This window comes from Bombina bombina, chromosome 6 (assembly GCF_027579735.1).
Source record: "Bombina bombina isolate aBomBom1 chromosome 6, aBomBom1.pri, whole genome shotgun sequence".
In the NCBI taxonomy this organism is placed as follows: Eukaryota; Metazoa; Chordata; class Amphibia; order Anura; family Bombinatoridae; genus Bombina; species Bombina bombina.
Genome location: NC_069504.1, coordinates 791,559,368 through 791,580,971, shown reverse-complemented (window position 1 = coordinate 791,580,971; position 21,604 = coordinate 791,559,368). Strand labels below are relative to the sequence as shown.

The window sequence follows — 21,604 nt, the reverse complement described above, 5'->3', positions numbered from 1 at the left end:
AAAGCGCTAAAATAGGCCCCTCCCTCTCATATTACAACAGTGGGGAAGCTCAGAAAACTGTTTCTATGCAGAAAACAAAGATGGCCATGTGGTAAAAATCATGCCCCAATAAGTTTTATCACCAAGTACCTCACAAAAAACGATTAACATGCCAGTAAACGTTTTAAACATACATTTGAAAAGTTATGAATTGTTATTAATAAGCCTGCTACCAGTCGCTTTTACTGCAGTTAAGGCTCATACATTATTTCAGTATTAACAGTATTTTCAGAGTAAATTCCATTCCTTAGAAAAATACATTCAGTGTACACACACTCATCAGCCTAATACCAGTCGCTATCACTGCATTTAAGGCTGAACTTACTTTACATTGGTATCAGCAGTATTTTCTCAGTCAATTCCATTCCTCAGAAAAATAATTTACTGCACATATCTCATTTGCAGGGGGGCCCTGCATGCTATATTCCCCTTTTCTGAAGTTACCTCACTCCTCAGATGAGAACAGCCAGTGGATCTTAGTTACGTCTGCTAAGATCATAGAAAACGCAGGCAGATTCTTCTTCTAATGCTGCCTGAGAATAAACAGCACACTCCGGTGCCATTTAAAATAACAAACTTTTGATTGTAGAAATAAACTAAGTTAAAAAACACCACAGACCTCTCACAGCGACCTATCTTTAGTTAGGCTGCAAGAGAATGACTGAATATGACATGTGAGGGGAGGAGCTATATAGCAGCTCTGCTTGGGTGATCCTCTTGCAGCTTCCTGTTAGGAAGAGATATATTCCATAAGTAATGGATGACCCGTGGACTGACTACACTTAACAAGAGAAAACACATTACAGCCATGAATATACTGCCCCATGCTTTATGATTAAAAACCAATCCTTTCCCATTTATTATAAAGGTCTTCTAGTTGCCTTGACTTAAAACCATTTAGAAGTATTTCATAGATAACTGAGAGTGGCCTCTGCCTGATTTTTGGATGGTCCAAAAGAGGATGAGACTGGAAGAATAGATCAGAGTCCTGGTAAAGAAATGACCTTAAATAATGTTTTGCTTGTATAAAATAAAATCTATCCTTACCAGGAATTTGATAAAGCCTTTGAATTTCCTCAAATTTAAGTATTTGCTTAGTCTTCCAGTTACATAAATGTCCTAAGTTGGATACTCCACAGTCTCCCCAACGCTGAAATGTTGAATAGTTTAGGCCCGTAATAAATTGGGAGTTCCCCACTAATGGTACCCATCTGGAATACGCTTTCTTTTTTATTGATATAATTTTCATAGCTGCAGTCCAAGCAGCAGAATGTCTTTTAAGATTAAATACATTCTTGCTGCTTGGACTGCAGCTATGAAAATTATATCAATAAAAAAGAAAGCGTATTCCAGATGGGTACCATCTTAAGATTTTAATTGGCTTCTTTTTATTGTTTTTTTTTAAATAATCTCGACAAGTAATTGCCCACTTTGTTACCAAACCTCCTAAATTGGGTTGTACCTTTATAGATATCTACTTGTGCTGAGTCTAAAAGAAATAATTCCCTCTCTTTTTTGCAAGCAAAGTACTTATCTTTATTTATTCTATTTGGTTTCTTTCTATAGTTTGAATATGCTATAGATAATTTACAAGCTAAGTCTTTATCCTTTTTCTGTTGTTCTTTCTTAAAACATTTCACAAAGTGATTAATATCGGCTTTTAAAGTGACCTTTGCTGCTTCCCAAAAGATACTACTGTTATCTATATATTCCTCATTATTCCGATAATACTCTTCCCAGCAATCAACTAAATATGATTTAAATTTAACTGAGTGATATAAAAATTTGGGGAAGAAAAAGGTATTATAATTACTTTTAGTGTGTTCTATCTTTAAAAGTATCGGGGCATGATCTGACAATGAGAGGTCTAGAATTTTAGCTTCCCTTACTCTGTGTCAAGTTATCTGATATTAAAAAGATATCCAGTCTAGATAGGGAGTTTTGTGTCTTGGAGATACAAGTATATTCCAAACAATTTGGATAGAGCAATCTCCAAATATTAACCAACTCAAATTGGGAGCAGAGTGTAGAAAATATATTTGTCTCAAATTTTAACTGTGCCCGTCTTGTTTTGGTACCTTTATTCTGAGTTGTCATACTTTTCCTATCTAACAATCCATTAGGGGTAGCATTGAAATCCCCTGCTATAATAATATCAATTTCTTGTTGGTTCCCCATTATTTTATTTATTTTCCTCCAAAATTTACTATCTTGGTTGTTGGGGCCATAAATATTGCCCAGCAGCATATCTTTTCCATTTAGTGTTATTATAAGAAATTGAAATCTACCTTCTTTATCATTTTTTTTTTTTTTTTTTATGTGTAATCTAAATGTTTATTAAATAAAACTGCAACCCCTCTTGCAGCTCTGGAGTATGATGCTGAGACAACTTCTCCTACCCATTTCACTTTTAATTTAAGATGTTCAATCTCAGAAAGATGGGTCTCCTGCAAACAGACTATATCAGGGCTCCTTCTGCCAAGATAATTTATTATGGCCTTTCTTTTAACAGGGGAATGAATTCCCCCAACATTCCATGATATAAGCTTAACCATCAAAATGCCCGATATTCAAGGACATGGGGAGAGGGAGAGAGGTGAGAGACGACAAGAAGTGGAAAGAGGGATAAAAAAAAAAAAACAATTTTAAAATTGTTATTCCTTTTTTCCCAGCACACCCTAGCTGTTTGTTTAGTACAAAGTTCAAGCATAAACTTCCCAAACATAGCCAATCTGGCCATCAATAAATCATTTTCACAACAATAATTACACAGTCTTTTTACTAGAAATCATGAAAGGAGCTCCTATTTACCATAAAAAGAGAAAAAAGGTAACAAGAAGGACAAATAAAAAGGAAAGGAGAGAGGAGAAAGAGGAAAGGGGAAGAGGAGAGGGAAAAGGAAAAAAAAATAAAAAAAAAATAGTATACCTATCTGTAGAGAAGATAAAACCATACAAACTAGTTTTGGGACAATATATAAATTGGAGAACTCAATGGCAGGAAGGGAATCGCATTTCAGACTTATGCACCAAGATTATTTAACTCCGAATAGAGTTTGTAAATGGAATAAAGAGGTGGAGAATAAGTGTATTAAATGCTCAAAAACTAATCCAGATTTACTCCACTTGGTATATGAGTGCCCTAAACAACTTCAACTGTGGTCGAAAGTGGGTTTCTGGCTTTCTAGCATACTAAAATTAGATATTAAACTATCAGCAGTAAATGTTTTCTTCCTTACACATTCTCCTTTATGGGAGGGAAATAATAGATTTGTACATAAAGTGATAATAAAAACAAGATCATTGATCTTTTCCTGCTGGATCGATAGGTACTCTCCAAATGTTAGTCAACTTAAGAAAGCAATGTTGAAAGAAGGCATTCTTGAAGCATATGACTATAAAAAGTTTTGCCCTTTCAAGGCAGATAAATTCTTTAATGTTTGGGGTCCATTTATTAAATCTATGGCCAATGACTATACGAACCATATTAATGGAATTATTAGTATCCCCCAACCACCTGGAGAGGGGGAGAGAGGGAATTGAGAGGAGTTGTGAGGAATTGAGAGGAAATCTACTAATATGGGGGGGGGGGAAGAGAAACCTCTGCCCTCCCCCCCCCCCCCTTTTTCTTCTCCCTTTTTTTTTTTTTTTTTCTCTTCTCCCAAAGCGCCTCCCTAGACACAGTGATAAATAACTTATTCAAGAAATACCTCCTTGGTCAATGCTAAAGATAAACGTATCTTTTTTTTTTTTGGGAAAGAAATGAATGTGCGGTTCAAATGTTTCTTTCTTGTAAAAGGTCTTCCCTTTCTTGTTCTTCCTTTTATATACGAGATGTAAAGCAACTATGTATCTGAACACTGTATTTTTTTGATATAAGAAAATAATAAAAATTAAAAAAAAAACAAAAAAAAAACAATCCTTATATAATAATAACCTTTCTCTTGTTAAGTGTGTTCAGTCCACGGGTCATCCATTACTTATGGGATATATTCTCCTTCCCAACAGGAAGTTGCAAGAGGATCACCCAAGCAGAGCTGCTATATAGCTCCTCCCCTCACATGTCATACCCAGTCATTCTCTTGCAACCCTCAACAAAGAAGGTCGCGAGAGGAGCTGGAGTTTTTACTTAATTATTCTTCAATCAAAAGTTTGTTATTTTAAATGGCAACGGAGTGTGCTGTTTTTCTATCTCAGGCAGTATTTGGAAGAAGAAACTGCCTGCGTTTTCTATGATCTTAGCAGGCGTAACTAAGATCCACTGGCTGTTCTCGACATTCTGAGGAGTGGGGTAACTTCAGATAATGGGAATAGCATGCGGGGTCTCCCGCAAATGAGGTATGTGCAGTACAATATTTTCTGGGTATGGAATTGACTAAGAAAACACTGCTGTTACCCGTATGATGTAAGTACAGCCTTAAATGCAGTAGTAGTGACTGGTATCAGGCTGATAAATGTATGCACAGTAGAGTTATTTTCTAGGGACTAGAATTTGACTGAAAAAATACTGTTAATACTGATATAATGTGTGAGCCTTAACTGCAGTAGAAGCGACTGGTAGCAGTCTTAGTAATAACTTTACACAGCATCTGAAATGTTGTTTTTTAAAACGTTTACTGGCATGTTAATCGTTTTGTGAGGTACTTTGGTGATAAATCTTTTTGGGCATGATTTTTTTCCACACGGCTAATGTATATTTCTGCATAGAAACCGTTATATCAGGTCTCCCACTGTTGTAATAGGAGTGGGAGGGACCTTTTTTAGCGCCTTGTTGCGCAGTTAAAATTCTAGCACAGTCTTCCTGCTTCTTCCTCTTTGATCCAGGACGTCTCCAGAGAGCTCAGGGATCTTCAAAATTTGTTTTTGAGGGAGGTAATCAGTCACAGCAGACCTGTGACAGTGTGTTGGACTGTGATAAAAGCGTTAAATCTTAATTTGATATCCGTTTTTTGGGTACTGAGGGGTTGATCATCCTTTTGCTAATGGGTGCAATCCTCTGCTAATTAATACATTTAAAGAATTGTTGACTATAACTGAACTAGTTCTTTGTTATTCAATTGTGTTTTTTAAAAAAAACGCTGCAGCGTTTTTTATATTGCTTGTAAACTTATTGAAAGTAATTTCCAAGCTTGCTAGCTTCATTGCTAGTCTGTTTAAACATGTCTGATACAGAGGAATCTGCTTGTTCATTATGTTTAAAAGCCGATGTGGAGCCCAATAGAAATATGTGTACCAATTGTATTGATATTACTTTGAATAAAAGTCAATCTGTACCGATAAAGAAATTATCACCAGACAACGAGGTGGAAGTTATGCCGTCTAACTCTCCTCACGTGTCAGTACCTTCGTCTCCCGCTCGGGAGGTGCGTAAGATTGAGGCGCCAAGTACATCAAGGCCCTTACAAATCACTTTACATGATATGGCTAATGTTATGAAAGAAGTATTATACAATATGCCCGAGTTAAGAGGCAAGCGCGACAGCTCTGGGTTAAGGACAGAGCGCGCCGATGACACGAGAGCCATGTCTGATACTGCGTCACAATTTGCAGAACATGAGGACGGAGAGCTTCATTCTGTGGGTGACGGTTCTGATTCGGGGAGACCGGATTCAGAAATTTATCATTTTAAATTTAAGCTTGAGAACCTCCGGGTGTTGCTAGGGGAGGTGTTAGCGGCTCTGAATGATTGTAACACGGTGGCAATCCCAGAGAAATTATGTAGGCTGGATAAATACTATGCGGTACCGGTGTGTACTGACGTTTTTCCTATACCAAAGAGGCTTACAGAGATTATTAGCAAGGAGTGGGATAGACCCGGTGTGCCTTTTTCCCCTCCTCCGATATTTAGAAAAATGTTCCCTATAGACGCCACCACACGAGACTTATGACAGACGGTCCCTAAGGTGGAGGGAGCAGTTTCTACTTTAGCCAAGCGTACCACTATCCCGGTGGAGGATAGCTGTGCTTTCTCAGATCCAATGGATAAAAAATTAGAGGGTTACCTTAAGAAAATGTTTGTTCAACAAGGTTTTATATTACAGCCTCTTGCATGCATTGCGCCTGTCACTGCTGCAGCGGCATTCTGGTTTGAGTCTCTGGAAGAGGCGATTCGCACAGCACCATTGGATGAATCTTTGAGCAAGATTAGAACCCTTAAGCTGGCTAATGTGTTTGTTTCGGATGCCGTAGTGCATTTAACCAAACTTACGGCTAAGAATTCCGGATTCCCCATACAGGCGCGCAGAGCGCTATGGCTTAAATCCTGGTCAGCAGATGTAACTTCTAAGTCTAAACTACTAAACATTCCTTTCAAAGGGCAGACCTTATTCGGGCCCGGCTTGAAGGAAATTATTGCTGACATTACTGGAGGTAAGGGCCACACCCTTCCTCAGGACAGGGCCAAATCAAAGGCCAAACAGTCTAATTTTCGTGCCTTTTGTAATTTCAAGGCAGGAACAGCATCAACTTCCTCCGCTCCAAAACAGGAAGGAACTACTGCTCGTTACAGACAGGGTTGGAAAGGCAACCAGTCATGGAACAAGGGCAAGCAGGCCAGAAAGCCTACTTCCGCCCCTAAGACAGCATGAAGACAGGGCCCCCTTTCCGGAGACGGATCTAGTGGGGGGCAGACTTTCTCTCTTCGCCCAGGCCTGGGCAAGAGATGTACAGGATCCCTGGACGTTGGAGATTATATCTCAGGGATACCTTCTGGATTTCAAAACTTCTCCTCCACAAGGGAGGTTTCATCTGTCAAGGTTATCAACAAACCTAGTAAAGAAAGAGGCATTTCTACAATGTGTACAAGACCTCTTAGTGATGGGAGTGATCCACCCAGTTCCGCGAACGGAACAGGGGCAAGGGTTTTATTCAAATCTGTTTGTGGTTCCCAAGAAAGAGGGAACTTTCAGACCAATCTTAGACTTAAAAATCTTAAACAAATTCCAAAGGGTTCCGTCGTTCAAGATGGAAACCATTCGGACCATCCTACCCATGATCCAAGAGGGTCAATATATGACCACAGTGGACTTAAAGGATGCCTACCTTCACATACCGATTCACAAAGATCATTATCGGTACCTAAGGTTTGCCTTTCTAGACAGGCATTACCAGTTTGTAGCTCTTCCCTTCGGGTTAGCTACGGCCCCGAGAATTTTTACAAAGGTTCTGGCTCACTTCTGGCGGTACTAAGTCCACGAGGTTTAGCGGTGGCTCCATACCTAGACGACATTCTGATACAAGCGTCAAGTTTTCAAAATGCAAAGTCTCATACAGAGATAGTTCTAGCATTTCTGAGGTCGCATGGGTGGAAAGTGAACGTGGAAAAGAGTTCTCTGTTACCACTCACAAGGGTCCCTTTTCTAGGGAGTCTTATAGATTCTGTAGAGATGAAGATTTACCTGACGGAGTCCAGGTTATCCAAGATTCTCAATGCTTGCCGTGTCCTTCACTCCATTCCAAGCCCATCAGTAGCTCAGTGCATGGAAGTAATCGGCTTAATGGTCGCGGCAATGGACATAGTGCCATTTGCGCGCCTACATCTCAGACCGCTGCAACTATGCATGCTAAGTCAATGGAACGGGGATTACTCAGATCTGTCCCCTTTGCTAAATCTGGACCAGGAGACCAGAGATTCTCTTCTCTGGTGGTTGTCACGGGTTCATCTGTCCAAAGGAATGACTTTTCGCAGATCAGATTGGACGATTGTGACAACAGATGCCAGCCTACTAGGCTGGGGAGCAGTCTGGAACTCCCTGAAGGCTCAGGAATCGTGGACTCAGGAGGAGAGACTCCTCCCGATAAACATTCTAGAATTAAGAGCAATATTCAATGCTCTTCTAACTTGGCCTCAGTTAGCAACACTGAGGTTCATCAGATTTCAGTCGGACAACATCACGACTGTGGCTTACATCAATCATCAAGGGGGAACCAGGAGTTCCCTAGCGATGTTGGAAGTCTCGAAGATAATTCGCTGGGCAGAGTCTCACTCTTGCCACCTGTCAGCGATCTACATCCCAGGCGTCTAGAACTGGGAGGCGGATTTTCTAAGTCGACAGACCTTTCATCCGGGGGAGTGGGAACTTCACCCGGAGGTATTTGCTCAACTGATTCGTCGTTGGGGCAAACCGGATCTGGATCTCATGGCATCTCGCCAGAACGCCAAGCTTCCTTGTTACGGATCCAGGTCCAGGGACCCGGGTGCGGTGCTGGTAGATGCACTAGCAGCCCCTTGGGTTTTCAACATAGCTTATGTGTTTCCACCTTTTCCGTTGCTACCTCGACTGAGTGCCAGGATCAAACTGGAGAGAGCATCTGTGATTCTGATAGCGCCTGCATGGCCACGCAGGACCTGGTATGCAGACCTAGTGGACATGACGTCCTGTCCACCATGGTCTCTACCCCTGAGGCAGGACCTTCTAATCCAGGGTCCTTTCAACCATCCAAACCTAATTTCTCTGAGGCTGACGGCTTGGAAATTGAACGCTTGATTCTATCAAAGCGTGGGTTTTCGGATTCGGTTATTGATACATTAATACAGGCTCAGAAACCTGTTACCTGAAAAATTTACCACAAGATATGGCGTAAATATTTATATTGGTGTGAATCCAAGAGTTACTCATGGAGTAAGGTTAGGATTCCTAGGATATTGTCTTTTCTACAAGAGGGTTTAGAAAAGGGCTTATCCGCTAGTTCGCTAAAGGGACAGATTTCTGCTCTGTCTATTCTTTTACACAAGCGTCTGGCAGAGAATCCAGACGTCCAGGCTTTTTGTCAGGCTTTGGCTAGGATTAAGCCTGTGTTTAAAACTGTTGCTCCTCCGTGGAGCTTAAACTTGGTTCTTAAAGTTCTTCAGGGTGTTCCGTTTGAACCCCTTCATTCCATTGATATTAAGCTTTTATCTTGGAAAGTTCTGTTTTTGATGGCTATTTCCTCGGCTCGAAGAGTCTCTGAGTTATCTGCCTTACATTGTGATTCTCCTTATCTGATCTTTCATTCAGACAAGGTAGTCCTGCGTACTAAACCTGGGTTTTTACCTAAGGTTGTTTCTAACAGGAATATCAATCAAGAGATTGTTGTTCCATCGTTATGTCCTAATCCTTCTTCAAAGAAGGAACGTCTTTTGCATAATCTAGACGTGGTCCGTGCCCTGAAGTTCTACTTACAGGCAACTAAAGATTTTCGACAAACTTCTTCTCTGTTTGTCGTTTACTCTGGACAGAGGAGAGGTCAAAAGGCTTCGGCTACCTCTCTCTCTTTTTGGCTTCGTAGCATAATACGCTTAGCCTATGAGACTGCTGGACAGCAGCCTCCTGAAAGAATTACAGCTCATTCCACTAGAGCTGTGGCTTCCATCTGGGCCTTTAAGAATGAGGCCTCTGTTGAACAGATTTGCAAGGCTGCAACTTGGTCTTCACTTCACAATTTTTACAAATTTGACACTTTTGCTTCTTCGGAGGCTGTTTTTGGGAGAAAGGTTCTACAGGCAGTGGTTCCTTCTGTTTAATGTTCCTGCCTTGTCCCTCCCATCATCCGTGTACTTTAGCGTTGGTATTGGTATCCCATAAGTAATGGATGACCCGTGGACTGAACACACTTAACAAGAGAAAACATAATTTATGCTTACCTGATAAATTTATTTCTCTTGTAGTGTGTTCAGTCCACGGCCCGCCCTGTCTTTTTGAGGCAGGTTCTAAATTTTAAATTATAACTCCAGTCACCACTGCACCCTATAGTTTTCTCCTTTCTCGTCTTGTTTCGGTCGAATGACTGGATATGACATGTGAGGGGAGGAGTTATATAGCAGCTCTGCTTGGGTGATCCTCTTGCAACTTCCTGTTGGGAAGGAGAATATATCCCATAAGTAATGGATGACCCGTGGACTGAACACACTACAAGAGAAATAAATTTATCAGGTAAGCATAAATTATGTTTCTTTCATGTAATTAACAAGAGTCCATGAGCTAGTGACGTATGGGATATACATTCCTACCAGGAGGGGCAAAGTTTCCCAAACCTTAAAATGCCTATAAATACACCCCTCACCACACCCACAAATCAGTTTTACAAACTTTGCCTCCAAGGGAGGTGGTGAAGTAAGTTTGTGCTAGATTCTACGTTGATATGCGCTCCGCAGCAAGTTGGAGCCCGGTTTTCCTCTCAGCGTGCAGTGAATGTCAGAGGGATGTGAAGAGAGTATTGCCTATTGAATGCAGTGATCTCCTTCTACGGGGTCTATTTCATAAGGTTCTCTGTTATCGGTCGTAGAGATTCATCTCTTACCTCCCTTTTCAGATCGACGATATACTCTTATATTTACCATTACCTCTACTGATTCTCGTTTCAGTACTGGTTTGGCTTTCTACAAACATGTAGATGAGTGTCCTGGGGTAAGTAAGTCTTATTTTCTGTGACACTCTAAGCTATGGTTGGGCACTTTATTTATAAAGTTCTAAATATATGTATTCAAACATTTATTTGCCTTGACTCAGAATGTTCAACTTTCCTTATTTTCAGACAGTCAGTTTCATATTTGGGATTATGCATTGAATTATCATATTTTTCTTACCTCAAAAATTTGACTTTTTTCCCTGTGGGCTGTTAGGCTCGCGGGGGCTGAAAATGCTTCATTTTATTGCGTCATTCTTGGCGCGGACTTTTTTGGCGCAAAAAATTCTTTTCCGTTTCCGGCGTCATACGTGTCGCCGGAAGTTGCGTCATTTTTTGACGTTATTTTGCGCCAATAATGTCGGCGTTCCGGATGTGGCGTCATTTTTGGCGCCAAAAGCATTTAGGCGCCAAATAATGTGGGCGTCTTATTTGGCGCTAAAAAATATGGGCGTCGCTTTTGTCTCCACATTATTTCAGTCTCATTTTTCATTTGCTTCTGGTTGCTAGAAGCTTGATATTTGGCATTCTTTCCCATTCCTGAAACTGTCTTATAAGGAATTTGATCTATTTTGCTTTATATGTTGTTTTTTCTTTTACATATTGCAAGATGTCTCACGTTGCATCTGAGCCAGAAGATACTACAGGAAAATCACTGCCTGCTGGATCTACCAAAGCTAAGTGTATCTGCTGTAAACTTTTGGTAGCTATTCCTCCAGCTGTTGTTTGTAATAATTGTCATGACAAACTTGTTAAAGCAGATAATATTTCCTTTAGTAATGTACCATTGCCTGTTGCAGTTCCCTCAACATCTAAGGTGCAGAATGTTCCTGATAACATAAGAGATTTTGTTTCTGAATCCATAAAGAAGGCTTTGTCTGTTATTTCTCCTTCTAGTAAACGTAAAAAGTCTTTTAAATCTTCTCTCTCTACAGATGAATTTTTAAATGAACACCATCATTCTGATTCTTTGGACTCTTCTGGTTCAGAGGATTCTATCTCAGAGATTGATGCTGATAAATCTTCATATTTATTTAAGATGGAATTTATTCGCTCTTTACTTAAAGAAGTACTAATTGCTTTAGAAATAGAGGATTCTAGTCCTCTTGATACTAATTCTATACGTTTGGATAAGGTTTTTAAAGCTCCTGCGGTTATTCCAGAAGTTTTTCCTGTTCCTAATGCTATTTCTGCAGTAATTTCCAAAGAATGGGATAAATTGGGTAATTCATTTACTCCTTCTAAACGTTTTAAGCAATTATATCCTGTTCCGCCTGACAGGTTAGAATTTTGGGACAAAATCCCTAAAGTTGATGGGGCTATTTCTACCCTTGCTAAACGTACTACCATTCCTACGTCAGATGGTACCTCGTTTAAGGATCCTTTAGATAGAAAAATTGAATCTTTTCTAAGAAAAGCTTATCTGTGTTCAGGTAATCTTCTTAGACCTGCTATATCATTGGCTGATGTTGCTGCAGCTTCAACTTTTTGGTTGGAAACTCTAGCGCAACAAGTAACAAATCGTGATTCTCATGATATTATTATTCTTCTCCAGCATGCTAATAATTTTATCTGTGATGCCATTTTTGATATTATTAGAGTTGATGTTAGGTTTATGTCTCTGGCTATCTTAGCCAGAAGAGCTTTATGGCTTAAGACTTGGAATGCTGATATGGCTTCTAAATCAACTCTACTTTCCATTTCTTTCCAGGGAAACAAATTATTTGGTTCTCAGTTGGATTCTATTATTTCAACTGTTACTGGTGGGAAAGGAACTTTTTTACCACAGGATAAAAAATCTAAAGGTAAAAACAGGGCTAACAATCGTTTTCGTTCCTTTCGTTTCAACAAAGAACAAAAGCCTGATCCTTCGTCCTCAGGAGCAGTTTCAGTTTGGAAACCATCTCCAGTCTGGAATAAATCCAAGCCTGCTAGAAAGGCAAAGCCTGCTTCTAAGTTCACATGAAGGTACGGCCCTCATTCCAGTTCAGCTGGTAGGGGGCAGGTTACGTTTTTTCAAAGAAATTTGGATCAATTCTGTTCACAATCTTTGGATTCAGAACATTGTTTCAGAAGGGTACAGAATTGGTTTCAAGATGAGACCTCCTGCAAAGAGATTTTTTCTTTCCCGTGTCCCAGTAAGTCCAGTGAAAGCTCAAGCATTTCTGAATTGTGTTTCAGATCTAGAGTTGGCTGGAGTAATTATGCCAGTTCCAGTTCCGGAACAGGGGATGGGGTTTTATTCAAATCTCTTCATTGTACCAAAGAAGGAGAATTCCTTCAGACCAGTTCTGGATCTAAAATTATTGAATCATTATGTAAGGATACCAACGTTCAAGATGGTAACTGTAAGGACTATATTGCCTTTTGTTCAGCAAGGGAATTATATGTCCACAATAGATTTACAGGATGCATATCTGCATATTCCGATTCATCCAGATCATTATCAGTTCCTGAGATTCTCTTTTCTAGACAAGCATTACCAATTTGTGGCTCTACCGTTTGGCCTTGCTACAGCTCCAAGAATTTTCACAAAGATTCTCGGTGCCCTTCTGTCTGTAATCAGAGAACAGGGTATTGTGGTATTTCCTTATTTGGACGATATCTTGGTACTTGCTCAGTCTTTACATTTAGCAGAGTCTCATACGAATCGACTTGTGTTGTTTCTTCAAGATCATGGTTGGAGGATCAATTTACCAAAAAGTTCTTTGATTCCTCAAACAAGGGTAACCTTTCTGGGTTTCCAGATAGATTCAGTGTCCATGACTCTGTCTTTAACAGGCAAGAGACGTCTAAAATTGATTACAGCTTGTCGAAACCTTCAGTCTCAATCATTCCCTTCGGTAGCCTTATGCATGGAAATTCTAGGTCTTATGACTGCTGCATCGGACGCGATCCCCTTTGCTCGTTTTCACATGCGACCTCTTCAGCTCTGTATGCTGAACCAATGGTGCAGGGATTACACGAAGATATATCAATTAATATCTTTAAAACCGATTGTTCGACACTCTCTAACGTGGTGGACAGATCACCATCGTTTAATTCAGGGGGCTTCTTTTGTTCTTCCGACCTGGACTGTAATTTCAACAGATGCAAGTCTCACAGGTTGGGGAGCTGTGTGGGGATCTCTGACGGCACAAGGAGTTTGGGAATCTCAGGAGGTGAGATTACCGATCAATATTTTGGAACTCCGTGCAATTTTCAGAGCTCTTCAGTTTTGGCCTCTTCTGAAGAGAGAATCGTTCATTTGTTTTCAGACAGACAATGTCACAACTGTGGCATACATCAATCATCAAGGAGGGACTCACAGTCCTCTGGCTATGAAAGAAGTATCTCGAATTTTGGTTTGGGCGGAATCCAGCTCCTGTCTAATCTCTGCGGTTCATATCCCAGGTGTAGACAATTGGGAAGCGGATTATCTCAGTCGCCAAACGTTGCATCCGGGCGAATGGTCTCTTCACCCAGAGGTATTTCTTCAGATTGTTCAAATGTGGGGGCTCCCAGAGATAGATCTGATGGCCTCTCATCTAAACAAGAAACTTCCCAGGTATCTGTCCAGATCCCGGGATCCTCAGGCGGAGGCAGTGGATGCATTATCACTTCCTTGGAAGTATCATCCTGCCTATATCTTTCCGCCTCTAGTTCTTCTTCCAAGAGTAATCTCCAAGATTCTGAGGGAATGCTCGTTTGTTCTGCTAATAGCTCCGGCATGGCCTCACAGGTTTTGGTATGCGGATCTTGTCCGGATGGCATCTTGCCAACCATGGACTCTTCCGTTAAGACCAGACCTTCTGTCGCAAGGTCCTTTTTTCCATCCGGATCTGAAATCCTTAAATTTAAAGGTATGGAGATTGAACGCTTGATTCTTGGTCAAAGAGGTTTCTCTGACTCCGTGATTAATACTATGTTACAGGCTCGTAAATCTGTATCTCGAGAGATATATTATAGAGTCTGGAAGACTTATATTTCTTGGTGTCTTTCTCATCATTTTTCTTGGCATTCTTTTAGAATACCGAGAATTTTACAGTTTCTTCAGGATGGTTTAGATAAGGGTTTGTCCGCAAGTTCTTTGAAAGGACAAATCTCCGCTCTTTCTGTTCTTTTTCACAGAAAGATTGCTATTCTTCCTGATATTCATTATTTTGTACAAGCTTTGGTTCGTATAAAACCTGTCATTAAGTCAATTTCTCCTCCTTGGAGTTTGAATTTGGTTCTGGGAGCTCTTCAAGCTCCTCCGTTTGAACCTATGCATTCATTGGACATTAAATTACTTTCTTGGAAAGTTTTGTTCCTTTTGGCCATCTCTTCTGCTAGAAGAGTTTCTGAATTATCTGCTCTTTCTTGTGAGTCTCCTTTTCTGATTTTTCATCAGGATAAGGCGGTGTTGCGAACTTCTTTTGAATTTTTACCTAAAGTTGTGAATTCCAACAACATTAGTAGAGAAATTGTGGTTCCTTCATTATGTCCTAATCCTAAGAATTCTAAGGAGAAATCGTTGCATTCTTTGGATGTTGTTAGAGCTTTGAAATATTATGTTGAAGCTACGAAATCTTTCCGTAAGACTTCTAGTCTATTTGTTATCTTTTCCGGTTCTAGGAAAGGCCAGAAAGCTTCTGCCATTTCTTTGGCATCTTGGTTGAAATCTTTAATTCATCTTGCCTATGTTGAGTCGGGTAAAATTCCGCCTCAGAGAATTACAGCTCATTCTACTAGGTCAGTATCTACTTCTTGGGCGTTTAGGAATGAAGCTTCGGTTGACCAGATCTGCAAAGCAGCAACTTGGTCCTCTTTGCATACTTTTACTAAATTCTACCATTTTGATGTATTTTCTTCTTCTGAAGCAGTTTTTGGTAGAAAAGTTCTTCAGGCAGCGGTTTCAGTTTGAATCTTCTGCTTATGTTTTTCGTTAAACTTTATTTTGGGTGTGGATTATTTTCAGCAGGAATTGGCTGTCTTTATTTTATCCCTCCCTCTCTAGTGACTCTTGTGTGGAAAGATCCACATCTTGGGTAGTCATTATCCCATACGTCACTAGCTCATGGACTCTTGTTAATTACATGAAAGAAAACATAATTTATGTAAGAACTTACCTGATAAATTCATTTCTTTCATATTAACAAGAGTCCATGAGGCCCACCCTTTTTTGTGGTGGTTATGATTTTTTTGTATAAAGCACAATTATTCCAATTCCTTATTTTATATGCTTCGCACTTTTTTTCTTATCACCCCACTTCTTGGCTATTCGTTAAACTGATTTGTGGGTGTGGTGAGGGGTGTATTTATAGGCATTTTAAGGTTTGGGAAACTTTGCCCCTCCTGGTAGGAATGTATATCCCATACGTCACTAGCTCATGGACTCTTGTTAATATGAAAGAAATGAATTTATCAGGTAAGTTCTTACATAAATTATGTTTTTTAGATTTTTTTCTACTCTGGTACAAATAGACTAACACAGGTGCCACTGGCACCTTAAAATTAGGCCCTTGGCACACTGGATTAGAGTCCAAGTATTACCATGGGTGCCTCCCTCCCCCCCCCCCCCCCAACTTCCCCTGCCTGCCACACCTAAAATTTAGTTTGGTGAGGCTGGATCCTTTCTAGGCCTTGTAGCCTGGAAATACAAATACAACATTTATTGTATTATGTTATGTGTGTTTATATTATGATACTGATGGCCAAATGTTACTGGCTCCTAGATTTTGAACAAATTTATCGAGCCCTGTTTTAGAGGAGAGAAGATAGGGGTTGACATGATAGAGAACTTAAATTATATGAAGGGACTTAATAAAGGGTTGAAACTGAAAGCATTTTTCACAAAAAAGGAAATGCCAAAACAAAGGTTTACAATCTTTAGTAAAGAGGGTTGCACGTTCAGAAGAAATGTGAGGAAGCCGTTATTTACAGAAAGGGTGGTTGATGGAATTATCTTTCAATAGGACTGTGAAAGAATTCAAAATAACCTGGGACACGTATAAGGCTATCCTAAAAAAGTTTTACTACATAAGTAATATTAGTATGCTTGATGGGCCTTTTGATTCTTATCTACCATCAAACTGTTTTTTTGTTAATGTTATAATAACTTCAAATAACAAAAATTTGCCAACCGCTAACAGCATTAATATTTCGATTTATCATTTTCTCTCTAGGTTCACGAATACCTCAGGAGTAAGCTCTGCTCCTTATATGAAAATGATTGCATCTTTGACAAATTTGAGTGCTGTTGGAATGGACCTGACAAGTAAGTATTTGTTGTTTTGATATTGAAATTGAGTTTAAACATTCGGAAAGGTTTAAAGGCTGATAAGTATTTCTGTAATTGTAGCTGCATATTTCTTGATATGGAAAAGACAAAAAATGCCCTTTGCTCAGAACTGGCTATTACTTGTTTTGTTTAAAGGGAAAGTCAGTTCAGCGTTTGTGAAACACTAGCATTGACCATTAGAACAAATAAAGGGGACTTACATTCTTTAAGTATAAAATACTTAAAGGGACACTGAACCTAGATTTTTTTTTCTTTTGTGATTCAGATAGAGCATGCACTTTCTAATTTACTCCTATTATCAAAGTTTCTTTATTTTAAAAGCAAGAATGTAAGTTTAAATGCCGGCCGTTTTTTGGTGAATAACCCGGATTGTTCTTGCTGATTGGTGGATGAATTCACCCACCAATAAACGAGTGTTGTCCAGGGTCCTAAACCAAAAATTGTCTGGCTCCTTAGCTTAGATGCCTTTTTCAAATAAAGATAGCAAAAGAACGAAGAAAATGTATAATAGGAGTAAATTAGAAAGTTGATTAAAATTTCATGCTCTATCTGAATCACAAAAGAAAAAATTTGGGTTCAATGTCCCTTTAATGTAGGAAGCTCCTTTTATTTGTTTCAACCGCTCACCGCACTGAGCTGCTCAGGCAGCCCACAGCAGAAGCTATTTTGCTTGGGGGTGACACCTCTTAGCCAATAGCCGTGCGGGATATCAGCCTCCATAGGCGCCAAGCCGGATTTCCTGCACAGCTATTGGCTAAGAGGTGGAAACGTGTCACCTCTCAAGCAAAACCGCGTTCTGCCGTGGGCTGCCTAAGCAGCTCAGAACGGCGATCACTTGAAACAAATAAAGGAACTTTCTGCATGAAGTATTTTATACTTCTTGAATGAAAGTCCCATTTATTTTTTCCAATGGTCGATCCTAGCGTTTCACAAACCCTAAGATTGACTTTCACTTTAACTCTGTTTACAACAGATATCTGAAGGTAATTTAATGCAAGAGAGGAGGGAGATGCAGATGCCATAGACTACTTGTTATTAGGAATGGAATAAACAAATGAGTTGAAGAGAAGCATTTAGAAGATATTATTCCTTGTACTGCTCGTAATTGCTGGTAAATGTCAGGTGGAGGACTAAAGCACATATTCAGGACACCTTTTGATAAAGCAGAAAATTGGAAAGTTGTTTAAATTTATATGATTTTAAAGCAACTGGCCTACACAGTTTGTAATTGGATGATTACTCAAACCGACTCACGTGTGTGTGTTTCCTGCAATTCCATTGAAACCACATTAGCTTATAGCTATCCTTTGTGTGCACAAAGGCATACGGTGGCAAAGAAATGTAGAGTGTTTTGACAAAGCTGTTTATGTATACTTAAACCAAAGCTACATAATTGTCTACCATGTATTTTAAGTATTTACATTTTTCTTTTTCTTAGTGTGGTTATGACTGGATCATACAATAACTTCTTTCGGATGTTCGACCGCAACACTAAGCGCGATATCACTCTTGAGGCATCGAGGGAGAACAGCAAGCCACGCACAGTGCTTAAACCCCGCAAAGTATGTGCTAGTGGCAAGCGGAAGAAGGATGAAATTACGGTTGACAGTCTGGACTTCAACAAGAAGATCCTGCACACAGCCTGGCATCCTAAGGAAAATATAATTGCAGTGGCAACCACCAACAACCTGTATATATTCCAGGACCGAGTCAATTAGCATTGACATTCTCTTATGGGACAGTCCCTAGTCACCTAGAACCAGTAGACACATTTAGAATGTGTACCCTATTCCAGAACCAAGGAAAATTATCCACAGAGCGGGAACTCTTGCCAGTCCCTTTTCGTCTGACTTTTTTTTTTTCCCCTCCAATGTTTAAGGTGCCATCACATATCCTTTTAATAGCTGCTTGAGAAGAGCCCTATGTTTCTGCCGTTTTCTTAATGTATTATGGAAGCAGCTGGGTTTACTGTACCTTTATGGTTGTGTTTTTTTTATTATTATTTTTAACCCTCTCACCAGATGTGTAGAATTGATTTTTCTATTTTTTATTATTTTGATATGCCAATTGCAGTACTGGCCTTCTCACTGTAGGATTATGCTTGTAGGGCTGGGGCATGATATTGGCTCCTACAATGCTGATGGGTGTAATCTGGGTAACATTATGTTCTTTACAAGCCTTTATTACTTTGTTCTGTTCTTATTTGTTCTGTCCCTGGCTTACAATTTCTCTTTCTTAGGATACCTATCTTCTCTACTCTCTTCCACTTCCTGCCCTTTCCCGTCTTGCCCTGCACTGGTATAAATCCAATGGCTATAAAGCACACAGGGAAATGGGTTGACCGTGGCAGGGTTGGTGGGATGGGGTGGACAAGGTTATTGCTGAAAGTTGTCCTGAACAAATGTATTAATGACGACCTGACTGTAATCACTTCTTGCCTTGTCTGGCACCGAATGGGGGGGAAAGACTTTAAGAAAAAAGCCAAAAACTAATGATAAAAACTACTGAATAAAAGGCAAATGAAAATAAGTAGTGTGTGTGTTTAAAAAAAAAAAAAAAGTTCTGAAAATGCTGTATAACTTCAAATTGGTTACAAATTTACATAAATCAAAACACTCTCACGCTCTTCTCATTTTGACGAGATTCTACATTTCCAAATGTAGAATATACAATTAAAGCTATGCATTATAAATTGGTTTCTTGGATGTTTTGCAGAATCTTAACTGAATAAACTAATCCCTTGTAATTAGATTTTTCCCCTAGGGGTATAAAGGTGTCTGAAGATTACATAAAATTAAATGTTGCCTCAAAAATTATAAAAGTGCGGGTCATGGACTCTCCATGCAAGGAAAGAAACTAATTTATCAGGTATGCATAAATGTTTTCTTATCAATGGCATGGAGAGTCCACAATTCCATTCAATTACTGTTGGGAAACCAATACCCAGAGAGGACACAGAATGGACAGGGAGGAAGAACCAAAGGGAGGTGGACCTAAACTGATGGCACCATCGCTTGAAGCACTTTTCTACCAAAAGAAGCCTCAGCTGAAGCAAAAAAATCAAGATTGATAAAAACATAAAGTACAAGTCAGGAAGACAAAGAAGTTGTCTTACCGTTCTGTTCCCTGGAAGCCTCTTTTTTAAAATGCCAGTACTAGGAGACATCTCTGGAAGAAAAAGCTGTAATACAATTAGGAGGCAGCTGTCCATAAGACACATGAAAGACAGCTCTCAGACAAAAGAAAGAGTAGTCGCAGAATGTACAAACTCCTTAGACTGGAAAAAGAACTCTAGAATACTAAACTCATCCAGGGTCAAACCAAAATAAGGCTCCAGGAAGGAGCAAGAGATTAAAACACAGGCCTGATACTTGACCTGAACAAAGACTGGACTATAAACAGTCTGCTTAGGAAAACTAGCCTTTACCACAAGCACCCCTGGATGTGAAAGCAGAAGCACCACCTGGGTTCAAACCCACAACCTTATACTTCAGGATCAGTGGCACTAACCACTAGGCCTCATCTTCCAAACTGAAAGGGAAGAGATCTGTCCTATAAATATCAGACAACCGCTCTCCAAACCCTCTAGGGGAAAAGACCTTGCGTCAAGGAAAACCTAGAGACTCAAAATAGAGAGGTAGGAGTGCCAGACCTAGAGATACTTCGGGTGAATACCTGGAGAACTTGTCTGGACCAGAGAGACAAAGCCACTATCTGAAAAACTCTCTAGAGGACAAATCATCAATCTCCACACAGCCATAAAACTAGATTGATGAAGGAAAAAGACCCTGAGTATAAGGTCCTCCCGTACCGGATCTGCAGACCAAGTTCTGGTCTGCCAAACTGGAGAATATAGAACCACCAAGGTTCGCTCCTGCTTGATGTGACAATAACTCAGGCAGACGTGATATAAGCCATGAGGGATCTCCAGAACCCCACCTGAGAGTTAAGTCAGGGAGAAGTATCCTCACCCCTGGGGAAAAAAAACACCTGTCTGTTCAGACAGTCTGCTTCCCAGCCGTTTACTCTCAAATAAGAATGGTTTAAAAGGGACAATCAAAGAACTCTGCCCACTTAAGGATGCGAGAGACTCCCCTCATTGTCATTCCTACTTATTCCTTGAGGACTGATGTAAGCCACCAAAATTATGTTGATTGAAATGGGAACTGAGAAACAGACAGAGCTCAGTTGGAGCCCTGCTACTAGAGAGTTGTAGATAGCTTCCAGTTCCAAACTGGAATGAATACCAGAGCTCTTAAGGAGCCCCAAATAGATCTCCCAGCCTAAGAGGCTGGAATCAGAAAACCCATTTCCCATGATGGTCTTAAGAGTCATGCATGGTTCTAGGAAAATTAACCATATAGATATAAATGCCATTCCATGGACAGAGCATACATAGTTGGAGATATATCAAATGGAAAGGGCAGGCGATATAATATGCATGTACACATGAGACCAATTACTTTCAAGCACAGCGCCACTGAAGGGTGTGCTGAAGTTTGAAAGGAGACCAGCAGAGAGAAGACTGGATCTACTCCCGATACGGAAAAACACATTTGCAGAAAGCCAAAGGCCACATAGACCTAAATAGGTGGAGTAAAATTGACAGGGTGTTGAAAAAGACCTCTGTCAGTGAAAACACGAATAAACCTGCACTAAGGGAACCTATATTACTCACAAGAAATACTAAGAAGGTTTATATAAAAGGCAATATATATTGGAACAGACAGTAGAAGTAAACACCTGACTATGTTCTTATATTAATATATCCCTATACATCAAATATGTTAGATGAAACCAAACATCTTAAAGTCCCAAACTCATTAATAAAATTATGATTTGGCACAGGAGGGGGGAAAAAATAATGCAACAGACTTGGTCATAATATTTCTTTTTCAATAAAAGAATCTCTTAATCCTAA

General features: G+C 39.8%; 1 protein-coding gene across 2 annotated transcripts in view; it reads left to right on the top strand.

Moving 5' to 3' along the window:
• PPP2R2A (protein phosphatase 2 regulatory subunit Balpha) overlaps window positions 1–19,212 on the top strand; it is a 138,228-nt gene extending 119,016 nt beyond the window's left edge. For both annotated transcript variants that reach the window (XM_053718105.1, XM_053718106.1), the window contains exons 9-10: window positions 16,568–16,659; window positions 18,122–19,212. In XM_053718105.1, the coding sequence (XP_053574080.1) occupies window positions 16,568–16,659; window positions 18,122–18,401 (372 nt within the window). In that variant the 3' untranslated portion in view covers window positions 18,402–19,212. The remainder of the gene's footprint in view (window positions 1–16,567; window positions 16,660–18,121) is intronic.
• The last annotated feature ends 2,392 nt before the right edge of the window (window positions 19,213–21,604 follow it).